Source organism: Acomys minous (genome assembly GCF_964271855.1).
Source record: "Acomys minous genome assembly, chromosome: 12".
NCBI lineage: Eukaryota > Metazoa > Chordata > Mammalia > Rodentia > Muridae > Acomys > Acomys minous.
This window is the reverse complement of record NC_140493.1, coordinates 7,853,485-7,870,047: the sequence shown is the minus strand read 5'-3', so window position 1 is coordinate 7,870,047 and position 16,563 is coordinate 7,853,485. Positions and strand designations below refer to the sequence as shown.

General features: G+C 41.7%; 1 protein-coding gene across 4 annotated transcripts in view; it reads right to left on the bottom strand.

Annotated features, from left to right (window-relative positions):
- Positions 1-16,563, bottom strand: part of NELL2 (neural EGFL like 2) — a 355,587-nt gene that overhangs the window by 153,546 nt on the left and 185,478 nt on the right. For all 4 annotated transcript variants that reach the window (XM_084747853.1, XM_084747854.1, XM_084747856.1 and 1 more), the window contains exons 11-13: positions 15,222-15,313; positions 11,898-12,000; positions 3,424-3,552 (exon numbers count right to left, since the gene is read on the bottom strand). In XM_084747853.1, coding sequence (XP_084603979.1) covers positions 3,424-3,552; positions 11,898-12,000; positions 15,222-15,313 — 324 coding nt within the window. The remainder of the gene's footprint in view (positions 1-3,423; positions 3,553-11,897; positions 12,001-15,221; positions 15,314-16,563) is intronic.

Below are 16,563 nucleotides of genomic sequence, written 5' to 3'. Positions count from 1 at the left end.
CTTGTAATCCATTTCTCTTTCAAGAAAAATACTTGCCACATTGCAGTAGAATGTTATTTTTTTTAGAGTAATGGGGCTCTACTGGGGTGTTGGGGAGAATACAGACTATATATGCCATCTTTCTTTGCTTATACAATTGGATGTAGAATGTTATTTTATAATAGATTTATTTTCTTCTTTGCCTGAGAGAGTATCAGCAGTGTGTATCTCCACACATGGCTTCTTATTCAGCCCTAGCCTTGTACAACAGAACCATTCAATAAATGTGTGTGTGGTGAGTAAATCAACTCTAACATTTACTGATGCTGTAGTAGTGCTGAACAGGCACACTGCAGTCAAAATCAATAACTTCAATTATAGCTGTTGCATTAAAACAACCTCCCATATTTAGGAAAGAAGATGTGTGTCACTTACAAACTATCATTCACTTACTTTTAATATAAAATCTATTCTTTATAGGGCCAAAGCTCTAGAAAACCAGAGGGTGATAAGTATCATGGAACATCATATCGACATCTTAAATATGCATTGCATCCAAAAAGTCAAAACAATCAACACGTTAACAACAATGCTAGACAAAAAAATAGAAATCAAATTTTATAAAGATAATGGCAGGTGTTCTGGCAAGATGTTTCAGTGAGTAAAGTTGCTTCTCAGGATCCACAGGTAGAAGGAGAGAAACAACCCTTGCAAAGTGTCCTCTAACCTCCACATGTGCATTGGCATGTATGTGCATATAAGCATGTGACACATAAACACACACACAAATGTAGACTAGATAAATGATAGATAGATAGATAGATAGAGATAATAAATATATACATAGATTACATAGATGATTTATAGATGATAAATATAAGCCCCAAGAAGTTGATATAGCTTTGTTGGTAGAATGCTTGCTTAGAGTGAAGGAGTCCTTGGTTTGACTCCCAGTACTTAGTAAACCAGACGTGGTAGGTATCACAAGGTTATACCTATAAACTCAGAGCTTTGTGTGGTAGGCAATATAGTTCCCAAGGTCATCTTTGGCTTTACAGGGAGTTCAAGGCCAGACTGAGGATACATGAGACCATGCCTCAAAATAATAGCAAAATAGTATTTCCCTAACTAAACTAACATGGTGTGAATAGCCAGACATACGAAAATATTAAAAGACCTCATGTATAAAAATTCCAAAAACTCTCCCACACCCTTCCATTGTTTTCTTTAGTTTTAAAGATTGTATTTTTAAATGACCAAGACCAAGGTTACAAAGAATTTCAGTATGATGCACTCAAGATGGAAACAGCTATATGTGAATAAAAGCTTGCAGGAGAACAAATATTTAAGAGACTGAGTTGGAAACAATTTGAACAGAGTGTCTTTAAATACCTAGCTTCTTAGTCAGTTTTCCCATCTCTATAAATGATAACCATATCAAAGAGTTGCTTAACTTCCAAATTCTGGCTCCCCTGGACCCCTTTGTCAATTCTACACCATTATAAACCATCTGTATATGTGGTTGGCTTCTGCTCTGAAAACACACTGTGAGTGTGCATCCCCTCAATATCATCTATGCTACTTTTCTAACTTAGGCCATCCCCATCTTTACCCAGACTTCTACAACAGCCTTTCCTGATCTCCCTGTTAATATCCAACCATCTCTCACACACCATCAGGTCATTACTTGTTCCATATAAATACAAGAATAGCTACTTGAAGCCATGGCCCAAGTCCTTGCAAATCACTGACACGTGGTGGCCCTAGATAATTTGTCATCTGAACATCCTACTTTGCTTTCACCATTACATCATCCTTCTTTTCATCTCCAGGGCACTCCAACCTTCTACTTAAGACTTTTCCACACCTTGTTCCTTTTAGTTGGAATGCACTGTTCCAGATCTTTCCAAGTCTGTTCTTTATCATCAAGAGACCTGAGGGACAGCCACCTCAAAGGCTGAGCATTCCATTTACGAGTCCCCTTGTCATTTCAAGCACATCATCTGCTTCACCCATTCCCATGATTTTCTGCCACTTGCAATGATCTTCCCCAAGGTTACTAGCTTCCTCTGTTCTCCTAGCATGCAAAATCCCTGAGCATGAGTGTCACTCATTTTGTTTGCCACAGAGCCCAGTACATAGAAAAGTGCTTTCTAAATACTGAATGCTCGTTAAATATTTATTATATGTGCACAGTTGACAAAAGAATCAGCTAAAAAATAACCAGAAGATCAAGGTTCAAGAAGACATGTATTTGTATCCTTGCTTACATATGTACATTAATAATACTAGGAGAGCTCATTAAATATGAGGGTACTTAGCTATTATAAATACATAAGTTTGCTAAGAAAATTCAACTCTATGTTGAGTAAGAATGAAAAAAAATCACTAAGTAAAAATCCATTTCATACCTAAGATTTGTTAAAATGACGAACTTTAAATAAATTTGCATTATTAATGGGGAGGAAAGGCATGAAACCTTCTTTCTGCAGAACTGGAAGGGTTCCTTCAGGGCCGAATAAGAAACACTGAAGAAATATTTAATCCAAAGGCATCTTTGAAAATGAGTGCCAATTCTAACACTGAGAAAAATCTACCTCATTCTAAGGAAAACGGCACAAGGTGGCTTTCCCGGGGAATAAACAGAGGCTGTTGTCACCACACACTTTCTACCTTCAGTGACCTGTGGTGTGGGTTTGATGGCTGTAGGCATAGGAATGGAACCCTCTAAGACCCCCAAGGACCAAGTGCCACATATTAGTGGCCTCATTTGGTCATACAGTTAGTGGGAATGGTTTAGGTTTAAATGTAACCCCCAGAGAAGTGTAAATTCCAGGGTCACAGGGACTTTGGGGGGTTTACATGAACACAGCATGAGCCAAATAAACCACATGGCCCACTCACTGTATTTGTATTTTCTTTTGGAGACAACAAACTACACTGGATATTATTAGTTAATTGTTTCCAAATAAGCAAGAAATGATTTTCCCTATTGAATCTGTTTACTAAGTACCATAGTGCATGCAGATGACCACTGAGCAGCAAACAAAAATAGCAGTAGATCCTCTTTCTTCCTCGTAATTGACGACCTTTGTTACACAATACTGTGTGCAAAAGTCTGACTACAATTCTAACTGCAAGCCATAGTGATAATGTCAATACGTGTGCTACCTAATATCTAATTATGAAAAAGAGAAGGCAGTTTCACAGTGGAGACATTGTTCTTACTCGAGGAACTGCCATATTAGCCTATTAGCAGATAGCTGTGAAAAAAAAAACCTCTAATTTGAAAGATAATTATTTTTAGCTGATTAATATGCTTCAAATTAAACTCACTGCTTTTAATGGGCCCATCAACTTGACAACCTGGGAAATTAATAAATTTTACATGCAGTAATCCCAGTGAATTTATACAGCCTAGCTACACATGATAATAAGAATTACCTTCACAGTAGGCATTGTCCTCCCGGAGAGCCCTGAACCCATCACGGCAGCTGCACACCGCCCTGTCATTCAGGTTCCTGCACACGGAATTCTCCATGCACGTGTGCTTCTCAGAACAGAAGTCATAGCCTGCAAAAAGAGCATGATTCAATAAACAAAGCTAGAACTGGATCACTGCTCCACGGTTTCCCACAGTTTTTCTTTTTTTATTGACAATCTTTCATGCCCTGTATTCTGATCACAGTCCCCTGCCCCCCCGTTCCTCCTAGATCTTCCGGTTTCTCCATCCATCCGACCCCATGCCTTCTTTCTCTCTCTCTCTTTAGAAAATAAACAATAGGCAAAGAAAAAAAAAGCAAACAAACCAGAATTTTTAAAAAAGGAGAAAAGAAAGAAAGAGCTGGGCAGTGGTGGTGCAGGCCTTTAATTCCAGCACTTGGGACAGCAGAGGCAGCTGGATCTGAGTTCAATGCCAGCCAGCTCTATACAGTAAGTTCCAGGACAGCCCGGACTACACAGAGAAACCCTCTTAAAAAACAAACAAACAAACAACAACAACAAAAACAGGAAGAAAGAGAAAACAGCTTCTGTTAATCTTGAAGCTATGTTCTCTACTGACTTAGTAGGGTCATTACTTGGCTACACATATTATATTATAATAGATATTATATCCTGACTACCCACATCACTTGCCCTCTTTTATCTCTATCACACCCAGTCCCAGTCTCTTTCTCAGATTCATGACTTTCGGTTTTCTGTATGACCCACTTTGTTTAACCAGGACCATTTGTGTGTGGTCACCAGTGGCCACACAACGGAAGACAATGTCTGCCCTTCTCCCTGAGTCAGTTAGAAGCAAACAGTTAACCCTGAGGGAAGGCCGAAACCCTCTTCCATCCACGCCTGACTGTTGCCAGGCCCACTGTTGTGCGGACCCCGTGCAGGCAGCCACAGCTGGTGTGATTTCCTCATTGCAAAAACAGTTCTTTCTGTTTGTCTGACTCAATTATTTTCTACTTCAAATAAATTCATATATTTTTCTTTTGGTTTTTGATTTTACAAATTCTACCCAGTCCTTAATTGTCTTATTATGGCTCTCTACATATTTGAAATGAATTTTCTTTGAGTTTAAAATAACTGTTTCAGTAAAGGTACTAAGACAGTATGATGGCAACAGGCAGTACCAGCACCTTTAATGCCCATCAAGCCACTGGGATGTGCCCACCAGTGTTTAAGGGATGAAAAAGACAGCTTGGCATTCTGGAATTGTTGAAAAAAATGTTCAAAATGATAATTATATCATGGTATTTATTTTTTTCTGAAGATGTGCATGGCAAGTATAACAAAAGAAAAAAACTTTGTACGAATAACAGGATTTTCACAGATCCCAGAGTCTTTATGGTGAAAAAGAAAAGTGAAACTTTTATAAACAGTGGTACCAATCACATGCTATTTTTATGGATTTCTTCCTTCTGTTGGAACCCCTTATTCAATGAGCTCTAAAATTCTGAAAGGAGAAGCCTGCGCGGTGGTGGAATCCATCTTAAATGGCAATTACATAATTGTGTGTCACTCAACAAATCTTTAAATTGCCTAATGCATACTGTATCTGAAGAGCTTCAGGCTGACTGGTGACTTGCAGTTTTATCACATCTACAGGACAAGAAGGGCTTAAAATAAACTCATCTCTCTGTAGTCAGGGATGACTTGCATTTGATGGCATCGAAATGGGCCCTTCTTATCTGTCATGGTGTTGGTGTCCTCTGTCACCAACTGGTCTGCACTCTGCTCCTCACTGCCTGCACTGTTCACACCCACTGCAGACTTTCATTGACTGCGACTCCAACATGTTAGGAAACATTATGCTTGCAATTTAATAACCTTAGTAAGGGCAATGTGCCTGAAACACAGTAACTATCATTCAAAGGGTCTAGGAAATACCAAATGCATGAGAGGATGCTATAAAATAATTTTTAAAAATTGTAAGTGTACAGAGACAAAAATTCTTAGTAATACCTCTTAAATCACTTGGAAATTGAACTTCTCATCATAATATAACTTCTCAGAATTAAGACCAAATATTTGGAAGCAAAATTCTCAAGAGAAAAATTTACACAATTTAAAATTAAAAATGTAAACCCTTCTTTGAGGGTCATTGTCTTTCTTTTTAAGTAACTAAATTAAGCTCATATTTCTTAGAATGCATTCCAGTGACTTTTTACCATGCCTAAGGGGAAATGATTTCATATGAAAAATCTTTACTATCTATCCCCATGTCTCAGCACACCATCAAACTAAACTCTAAAAGCCAGAAAAAAAAAAAACAAAAACAAAAACAAAAAAAAAACAGAAAAACAAAAGAAAACCTTTTCATTTTCGAGCTGAATTAAGAGAAGGTATATTTTTGGCTGTGAGTCTAGCCTTTAATGGCTGAAGAGCAGGCTGTAAAGAGATTAAATTAATAAATAAACATGGGAGGGAGAGAAGATACGGTACATTAAAAGAGTTCAGTCTTAGAGGTACAAAGGAAACTGAGTGATTGGGTGCTAGTGTAGTAATAAATCTCTGTGATTTTCCCAACGATGTCTCAAATATATTCTAGAGGATTGTGGCCACAACTGTGGGTTATTTCTGGTGCACTTTTACACCTTTGCTTTCTTGAGTTGAGTTTACATATTCAAAATGATTACCTTTTCATTTAGCTAACTTTCTCCCATTCTTAGGAACTCTCCATACTGTGGAGGACACTCTGGGCCTCTTTTTACCTTAGCTTGCCATTTCTAGTCCAACCCATTCCATGACCATTCCTGTCTCGGTAATGTCGAGACCTGTGGTTGAAACATCAAACACCACACACACACACACACACACACACACACACACACACACACACACAGAGTTCATTGGCTCCTCTGAGTGTTTGAGTACCTATATAGTAAAATCACAGGGTCAACATGCTGTCTACTAATGGATGGAGGATTTAGATCCAGATCCAGATTAAATGGAAGCAGGCCACTTCTAAGCGGCCGACTCTTGGTCTGCGAGTTGCCAGCACCATCTACATCTTAATTGCTGCCCATGCATGTACATGCGTGGCTGTTAAGCTGCAGACCCAGCTTTCCACAAAAATCTCATCCCCGCCATGACTAGTTGCATGAACATAGGCTGTGGAAGCTAATCCATCTGTCTCTGCCACTAGATTTTGTCACTTGTAAAAGTATGATAAATCCTGTCTTATAAAATTGTAGGGTTTAAATGAGATCTCCTGTAGCATGTGCTTGGTGAAGGCAGGAGCCGGGAGCCTAGTACTACGACTCCAACACCAGACAGTAGCATCTATATCATGGAACCAACCCTGCATTCCCTACAGCCTGAAGCAAAGGTCACACCTAACGCAGCCAAGCCTTTGTGCTATAGGTCAGAAGAGAGAGCATGCAGTAACCTTGTGGTGAATATTAACTGGCTTGAAAGTGAATATGAGGCATGGACTTGACATATCTGTGGCAGAGGGAGACCTAGTTTTATACTCTGGAGGGGCCATGTATCCCGACCTTTGACCCAGGTACTTTCAGGAGAATACACTTTACCCTGTGCAGGATTCAGATACAGCAATCAATGCATACCACTAGTCTTTAAAAAACAACCATATATATATATATATATACATATCTTCACTGCTAGCTATTGAAGGCCGGAAGCTCAGATTTGGAACTTCTACTCATCTCATGAGGCTAGTAAACCTTTTCCTCCTCCTATGATCATCACAATATAAATATGAACATAGGGACGTCAGGGGGCTACCAGAGAATACACCCAGCCCCAAAGCAGCCACTTTAGGGGAGACACAGGAGCTCCACCAGTGAACAGGGTCTGAAATCAGAGTCAAGCAGCACTGAAGTCAGTTTACTATCTGCTCTGGGGGTCCAGAGTCCATTTTCTGGCCGAGTCAATAGAATTCAGTGTTTATCGCATGCCCATTAACAAATGCTAATGTAGTTAGGTGTGTTCTGAATGCTAATAGACTTTCCTGGTGTTTTCTAAAGTACAGATCAAGATACAGAAGGAGAAAATAGAATGCTAATGCCAATGGCCTTCTTCTGAAGCAACCGGGGTCAATGTGTAAACACCACTGCTGAGCAATGAGGCTAACGCTGACAATCGCTGTATCCTTATTATTAATACGCTGATAGAAAGTTACAAAGGTGACTATTGAATATTGTGGGGCACGGAACTTAAGCACAAGTGGAAGACAACAAGCCATATCACTTCAGTGATGCTCCCCGCTGATAATAAACACGTGTGAGCAGGAAATGGTCTTGGAAAGGGAGGGTGGGAATGTCAGGGGAGGAGAGGGAGAGCGAAGGAAAGGTAGACACAGATCCACACACACTGTGTGTGGCTAAGGATCCCTCCTCTACCATGGAGGCTCAGGTTTGTTGCTGCTGCACACTTCCTTCAAAGGCCCCCAACAGTACAGAGCAGGGCTCCGTGCCCAGGTCCTCCTGCCTGCTGCTCTCAGAGGTGGCCCAAGCATTAGGCACAGGGGACGATGCTGGTGGGTTTGATGTGTGATTTCTGACTCCTTCCCAAACCTCCAGGCACAAGGTCAAGACTTTTGTCTCACGATGGCCCTCAGGAACACCTACTATCCAGTGCTGATCCATCTGTTCGTTCAGATGTGAACACTTGGTTATTAACACTAGGCACTGGGTAGGAAACTGGAGGCCAATTCTTTCACCAATGAATTTGTCATAACAAAGGTGAAAGGCTTGACTGAGGTTTAAGATTTCAGGAGAATTCTTTTCCTTGTCCTGCATATATAAAGTCAGATAGTCTTCTGGTGATAAATGTTTTAAGAACAGCGAACTCTAGCTAGATGTGTTGATGCATGTCTGTAACCCTAGCTGCTCACGAGGCTGAGGCAGGAGGATTACAAACTGAAGGTCACGTTGGGACATTTAGAGGCCCTATTACTAATAATGGAAGCCCAGGCCAGACCGTCACAGTCTAGACCACTTAACTTACAAGGAATGTTTTGAGACAGTGATGTCATGGGCCCCATTTTATATCAATTAAAGCAGAATATGGGGGTGGGGTGTTCTGTCATTTTATGTAAACGCATTTTAATGTGAGCAATTTAAATATGGAACCATGCCCTGTGTTTAGTTTTCCATTTCTTCACTTGTTTTCGAAAGGCATTAATGTTCAGAAATGGATGTGACCCGAGTGTCTCTTAACTCCTAAGGCCTCAGCTTAGATTCTTTTTCTTTTTTTTAAAGATTTGTTTATTAAGTATACAGTGTTGTCTGCTTGTAGGCCAAAAGAGGGTATCAGGTTACATTATAGATGATTGTGACCCACCATGTGGTTGCTGGGAATTGAACTCAGGGCCTTTGGGAGAGCAGGTGGTGCTCTTAACCTCTGAGCCATCAGCTTAGCTTCTTACAAAGTGCCTGTCCCTCTCCAGTCTGACTAACGCCTGTGATGCTCACTTCTGAGCGAGTGACCCCTCAAGCTTTATAATTGAATTAGAGATAGCGACCATTGTAGTGTGGTTTCTGTTGCTATAACAGAAACACTCTGGCCAAAACAACTAAGGTGAGGAAAGATTTTACCAGGCTTTCATCCCAGGCCATAGTCCACCGCTGAGGGAAGTCAAGTGAGGAACAGGCCCCATTGTTATTCCACGCGACAGGAGCTCTGTCTCACAGCGAGGACCATGGAGCAGTGCTGCTTGATGGCTCGGGCTCATGTTCAGCCAGCTTTTTAATACACCAGGACTCCCTACCCAAGGAATGCTGCCTCTCACAGTGGCCTGAGACCCCCCTATATCATTTGAAAATCAGGACAAGCCCCCCACAGGCATGTCCACAGACCAACCCAATCTTAGCAGTCCCTCAATTTAGACTCACTTCTCAGTTGCCTCTAGGCTATGTCAGGTTCACAGACAGTTAAAGCTAGTTATGTTATGTCACAGCTTGGTGCACTTTCCTCCTGTCTTTGGTGGGTGGAGTCTAGCCCTGCTTTCCCTGAATACTGGCTGACTTTCGGTTGCTCTGAACAGTGGACTATGGGAGAAATGGTGCTGTCTCAACAGCAGATCTCCATAAACTCTCAGGTCATCGTTTCACAAGACTGATGGATGCCCTGCCTGACAGAACATGAGGAAATGTCCCAAGACTATGTGAAGAGGTGACATAGGACTATGTCTAATTCCTCAGCCATCTCTACCAACAGTCTAGGCCAAGAAGATGATCCCACAACATTCACCCCTGCCCAGCTTCCAACTGGCAGCACAGGGGATGCCAGTCAACATCTGGGGAAGCAGGACCACCCAGCAAGCCTCCCTGAATGTCTGACCCAAACACAGAAACCTATAATGATTGTGGGGAGGTTGGTGAATGTTTGATCTGCAGCAATGGATTACAACTCCACAAAGTGTGGTCCTGCTTACACTAGCTTAAAAGCCATCCTAAAACACATTTTTAAGAACACTAGTTAACTGTGTCTGCGTGTCAGTGTGAGAAGCGTTACTACCTCCAACGAGCTGGCCAAACCGCTCTGGTCAAGCTACAAAGCAAAACTCCCAAATGAAATCACTAGAATGAGCATCCGTGAATCTTAATCAAACTGCAGACCCGCTCTGCCAAGGCACGGACCCGGCATCATTAGGACGGGAGCTCCGGAGGGCTGCGCTGTTTGTCTGCTTGAGAGCAGCTCGTTTTATTGGTGCTCTCTCTAGTTATTAAAAGATACTTGGAAAATTATTTTCTGGGAAGACCCAGGTCTTAAGCCACCGTGTAATTTCTATAGAACCATATGCAGAACAGAGCTTTTTTCTAAACTCTTCTTTGGTTGGCAAGGCGGGTCAGCTGGGAAAGGAGCTTGGTGACAGGTCTGTTGACTTGAATTCAATCTCTGCAACATATAAGTGGAAGGAAGGAACCGATTCCTGTAAGTGTCCTCTGACCTCTACTCCTTAGTGCACTCTGGCATGTACACATATGAACACATCCGCCATAAATAAAAAGGTTAAAAATTAAAACTTTTTATTGGATGAATTGAAGCAAATGTGAACAAAACAAAATGAAATCAAAATGGAAACAAAATGCACAACACTGCTCAAAACAGGGATAGAAGTAAGTTTACATCTATTTTTTTAATGGAGTAAATTAAAAGGAAGCAAAATTGTGTGTGTTCTCCAAAATGTATATTTACTTTTCCCTTTGTAAGCTGTAGTTGCATGAAGAGTGCTATCTCTGCATATGTTCATATTGTAACTTGGATGGTTGCTCAGTTCTAAGGGCATCACTGTGAGAGTCAGCTGCACTGCAGACATCACACCCGTGCTAAGGTACACTGCCCTTGCCTGCAGTACAGAGTCTGCAGCAGGAGGTGAACACATTGTATGACCTCAGGCTAAGAAAGGGCAGGTCTCAGACTCTCATAAGTGACAAGGATCCTAAGGAGTCTAACTTAGGACTGCCCCATTTTAATGCTTGAACCAGCAAATTAAGAAGCCCTGGTGAAGGGATCTCACTGCCTCCTGAGGTAGCCCATCACTTTTACGAATAGTTTTGTTGTTTTCTTACAATGAACTAAAATCTAGGACGCTGGTACTTATTGGCTCTAGGCTTATTGTCTCAGAAGTGACACAAAGGAAGTGATGCACATCTCTGCATTTTGTCTTCTCTGTACCCGAGAAGCCAATGCATGATTAGGAGTAGATCTGACGCAGGCAGGTAATCTGATGCAGTCTGTTTGTTCATGCGTGAAGAAACAAACCAAGGAGAAACGAGAGCAAACCTATCAGTAGGATGACTATCTTCAGCAGCCCTAGGACAACTCAGAACCAGGACTTGGAGGCCAAACCCAAAGATGGTAAAGACACAACAAAAAATTCCTGGGAGCACCTTGGTTATAATTCAACAAAAGGCCAGGGCTCTCCACTGTGTAGCAAATTCAGGGAAATGTTATCAGTCTTTGAAAATAATTTACCAAATTTCCTCATGCATATCAGTTATATTATCCTCCCACAATAACTCTTGTCCATAAATCTTTTAATATGTTTTTGGTTTTTAATTGGCATCTAGTAATTGTGCATATTATGGGATGACTTGTGACATTTCAATAGATGCATATAATATATAATGGTTTGAGTAGGGTAATTGGTATTATCTGTCACGTCAGAAATATTCCATTTCTTTGTATTGGGAATACTCGAAGCCCTTTCCATTAGGGAATTTGAACTACTCAATTAATTTTCAACTACACATACATTAAAAGCCATTCCTCCCATACAGCTTCACTTCTGTGTCTGCTTTTCTAGGCCCTACGAACGCTAACCACTATGCTATTTTCTACGTCTTTGGTAATTCTTAACTTCCACACCTGAGCTTAATTGTGCGGCATATGTCTTTCGGTTTCTCTTTGTGTCATCTGCATGGAGTGACATTACTTTACCCAAGTCTTACCTTTGCAAACTTTGCAGCAGCTGTGAGACAAGGCAATCTGATGAGACTCGGGACAATCCAAAGGTGGGCAGCCGACGTTCTCAACAAGCTTCATGGTCTGATCCTGTGGGACAACAGAATAGAGATGCCTGCAGTTCCGTAACTAGGACTTGCTGGGGCTCATACTCAGAATGCTCTGTCCTGGCCATTGGATCAACACTACATGGCACTAAAGCCCATTTGGAAAGTCAGAGCTCAACATACTGTAGCCATGTCAGCAACATCCAGACACCTCAGTAACCCTGGAAATGTGTGCAATTTCCCACCAGATTGGTAAACACGGTGACAAGCATAGCAAAGAGAGAGCTAGGATCGCAGGAAGAGGACACTCTGAATTCAGCAAACTCACAGCACACCAGCAAATGAACCTGGGAATGTTGTATCAGGTTGTTTCAACGTTCTGTTATAAGGAGTCTCACTGGGCATCTGTTATTTGGGAGGCATAGGGATGCAGAATTCTGTGAGGTCAAGATCAGCCTGGTCTACACAGCAAGATCCAGTGAGGGCTATACAGTGAAGTAGGTGTGTGTGTGTGTGTGTGTGTGTGTGTGTGTGTGTGTGTATGTGTGTGTGTGTGACAGAGAGAGATAAGAGAGAGACAAAGAGGGGGGAGGGAAGGAGGGAGAGAGAGATCATGAGAGAAAGTGGAGAAGAGGGAGAGAGAGAGAGGGAGGCAGGGAAGGAGGCAGGGAGGGAAGGAAACCCTGACTGCTCACAGGTAATTTTGATAAGGAATACCAACGTTCTCGCTGAAAACTACTGGGAAAATGAGGGTCAGATGTGTGTCCTGTAGTGTTTAAGGATATTCTTCCGGCACTCAGGTGAACCCTTGAGTGAAGACATTTGTGTAACATCATCATCATTATCACTGTGCACTAGCAACCAAATGAAGGAAGTCCTCTCGGCAGAGAGCAAAGTAGAATCCACGTTTTGGGCAAATGGAGTAACCGTGGCCCAGAGCACACACTTGGCTCCTTCTGCACTGCTGCCTCTGGTCCTCAACAAGCCGTCTGACAATGTTCTGTATGCCACCAGTATAGCAGTGACAAAGCAAGCCTCAGGTCACAGGCTTCCATTTTAACTCCTGTCCAATAGCTTGGGGTCTTTATGTCAATGCTGAGAATCGTTTTCATGAGGAAATACACATTTCAATAATTGCTTTTCCTGGCTTACATATGCAAAATACACACTTTCGCCAAGAAAGCAGCAGTGGATGTGTATAGAGCTGTTCTCACGCACTAGCCTTCCTTGGTTCTAACACTCATTTCTGCTCTGGTGCTCTTGTGTTCAAACCGATGACGTTGCTCTAGGCACAAACTAAAGCTGCAACTCCCCAGTGCATAGCTTCAAGTCCACAACTAGAACTGATCGTCCAGAGGCTGGAACCATGAGAATCTGTCAGTTACCTAAGTCCTGAATATGGGAGCAGAGGGGCCTGGAGCCACAGATAAATCAACAGGCTGTGCTACTTGATCCACGGCCACCAGCTACATGTGGGCCTGAACACTGTTGTATTCAGACTTGGAAGATATTGCTCAAAGTGTGACAAGAGAGTAGGAAATTTATCCCATTAATTATTTTAAAACAAATTTCATATTGAAATGATGTTTTAGATATATGGACTAAATACCAAAAATTGAACCTCACAAATCATCTTTATGGTTCACGTTCCTGTTGGACAGCACAGGGATGAGAGCAGAGGAGATACTTTCTTGTGTGTAAAAACTAAGGGTACCACTCACGTAGTATATACACAACACTTGCAGTGTTGTCTGTATCCAGACCGCTAACTGAGCTCACTAAAAATGAAATTATCGCATAGTACATTTAGCATCGAGTAAGCAAATGTCCTTGCAAACACATGTGCCATCAACGTTATCAAACCCACAAATACTGAGGAAGAGACATCAGATGCCATAGGTGGTTTAAATGAACAGTGTCTATTTGAGAATTGGAATTAGAGGTCACTTTTTGAGACCAACTGGAAGGTGTCTGTTCAAACTGGATTTTCCCTAATTCCCCTTTCTTATTTTGCAATGACTAGCTCACACCCCAGTCTTGCAATCTCCAGTGTGGGAGTCACCCCACTAGAAACAGCACTGGGCTGGAGAGTCTGATGAGAGGTCCAGGCTGGAGACAGAAGCTCATGGCTCACAGGCACATTCTTATGCCTGATTCTCTTATCTTTAAGATAGGACGTGCATTACAGGAAATCAGATTTCAAACAAGAGAAGCCTCCTGAGTACACAATAAAGACCAACTCCACAGCCCTGTCCCTTCTGCCACAGGTGTGCCTCTTAGCATCTCTGACTGGCTTGCCCTCACACATTTTCAGATGGATGTGCATAAAACAAGCCCTCTTTGAAGTTTCATGTATCCTGGAAAAACCCTCAGGATTTTCCTTTCCCCGGCTCTTAATAATTCTATAGCTAATAGTTTATTGAAATTATCAGATTAAATCAGTTGTTTTTAATTTTAATATTATGTGTGACGTCTAGATTGTCAAATTCATTCATGAGGGAGCATTCAAAGGGAAATTTAAAGTTCAAATGGAAAAGATGCAGTGTTTTTCTGGGCTCTGCTCTTTGACCTTGTACCCAGAAAGCCAGCCCTATTTCCAGTGGCTCGTCACACTCTCTTCGCAGGCTGTGGTGCTGCCCTGTGCACTTGTCTTGCTGTATTTCAAGCCGACTTGCACAGGATGGCAACGGTCTACAGAATTTGCTCAGGAATCCATTTAAAATCAATATCAATATCATCTCTGTGTAGCAGTTAGTGTTTACTAGATTGTTTCATATTTTATTTTCCAATTAGCTGAGTGATATTTCTTCCCAGAGTCCAAATCATGAGACACAACAAGGGCATATGTCCTCCTTTCTCTTTCCGCACAGCAGCAAGCAAGGAGTTGATCGGAATCAGAAACTTTTCAGTTTCACAAAACTGATTTGACCAAGGAACCTTTTTCATTTGTTGCAAAGTTATTTTATAACTAGCTTACATGCTTTAAAAGATAATAGAAAACTTTTCATATTTGAACTACAATTGATAGTCCGCCCTTTTCCTTACTCAGTGATTTGAAAAGAGTATTCTTAGGGGAAAGTTTTTGAAGAAACATTCAGTGTTCACATAATCTGGAGGATTCTAGGAGGCCCTGAGAGCCCTTACCTTGCATTCATACAGGACATGCATTCCAAGAGGATTCTGGGAGGCCCTGAGAGCCCTTACTTTTCATTCATACAGGACATGCATTCCAAGGGGATTCTGGGAGGCTCTAAGAGCCCTTACCTTGCATTCATACAGGACACACATTCCAGAAGAGGAGTAGACCGTGTTCCTTTCTCCCTCAAAGTAGCTCCGGCCTTGGAACTGGCAAGTCGCTTTAGAATGAAAAAGACACACAGCGAAGTCTTATTAGGAAACATGGTTCAGACATGTGCAGACCATTCCCACACTATTTTACTTCCTTTATTAAAAGTCATTTGAATGACTGCAACTATATGTTCAGTCTACTGTAAGGTACATCTAAACCTTAATTAGCAGCGTGAAAATTAGGCTGAGTGAGCGAAATGAGGCACAGAAGGGATAATGAGTTATTCCCAGATGACAACTCTGAAAGGGACCTTTGGACTCGGAGGATTTTTAGGTCTCATATGCTTAAACACATTATATATTTACATGAAAATGTCTTCATGAAGCCCAGAACATGGACAATGGCCATATACAAAATTTAAAACAAAACAAGACAGATGGCATCCAGAGAAGCAGATCAGTGCCGAGCTCAGCCATCATCAGAAAAGCCTCCTTCTGCAGCAGCTGGGAGCAAATACAGAGACCCACAGCCAGACCTCAGAACACTGAAGCGCATGTCTCTGTCAATCCCTCCCTGTATGGCACAAGGCACCTTGTGGGAGAAGAGACAGAGAGAACAGCAGAGCCGGAGGGGATGGAGGACACCATGGAAATGAGGCCATCTAAATCAAAAGAACTGTACGCTGCTGACCTCACAAAGTCTGAAGAAGCACGCATGGTGCCTGGGAGGGGTCTGTACCACGTGGCGTCCCAGAGCTTAAAGGAGCAGTGACACGTGACCCCGTCCCTAACCAAGAAGCTATCTCCAGTTGATAACAACTTGCAAATGAAAATTTACTTTCCTCCTCCGCTGGGAGTCCATGGGGAAACCAACTACTGTTAAGGGTGGGCTGCACACACACCCAGCAGTACATGGCCAGCAGAAAATGAACTCAACTCCATCTTTGGAGGTTCTTGTCTCATAATGTGTGAAGACTTTAACAATTTTTAAGCTAATTTTTATTTTATTTATTTATATTTTTCTTTCTTCTTACCCTAAAGATCCTTTGCATATGTATTATAACTTCCAGGAGAAGGTTTTTATGGAATTCTTGAGAACAGGAAGGAGTGGATCTCTGGGTGTATAACTGTTCCTTGTGCCTCTTTTCTTCTGTTTGTTTGTTTTGTCATGTTCCAATATATTAGTTTTTGTTCTGTTTTATTATATATATTATGCTATTATTCTTTAGCAGCCTGTTTGTTTTCTAATAAGAAAGAGAAGGGGGATAGATCTGAAGGTGAATGGAGGTCAAGATGAGGGGGAACCACAAACAGGCTG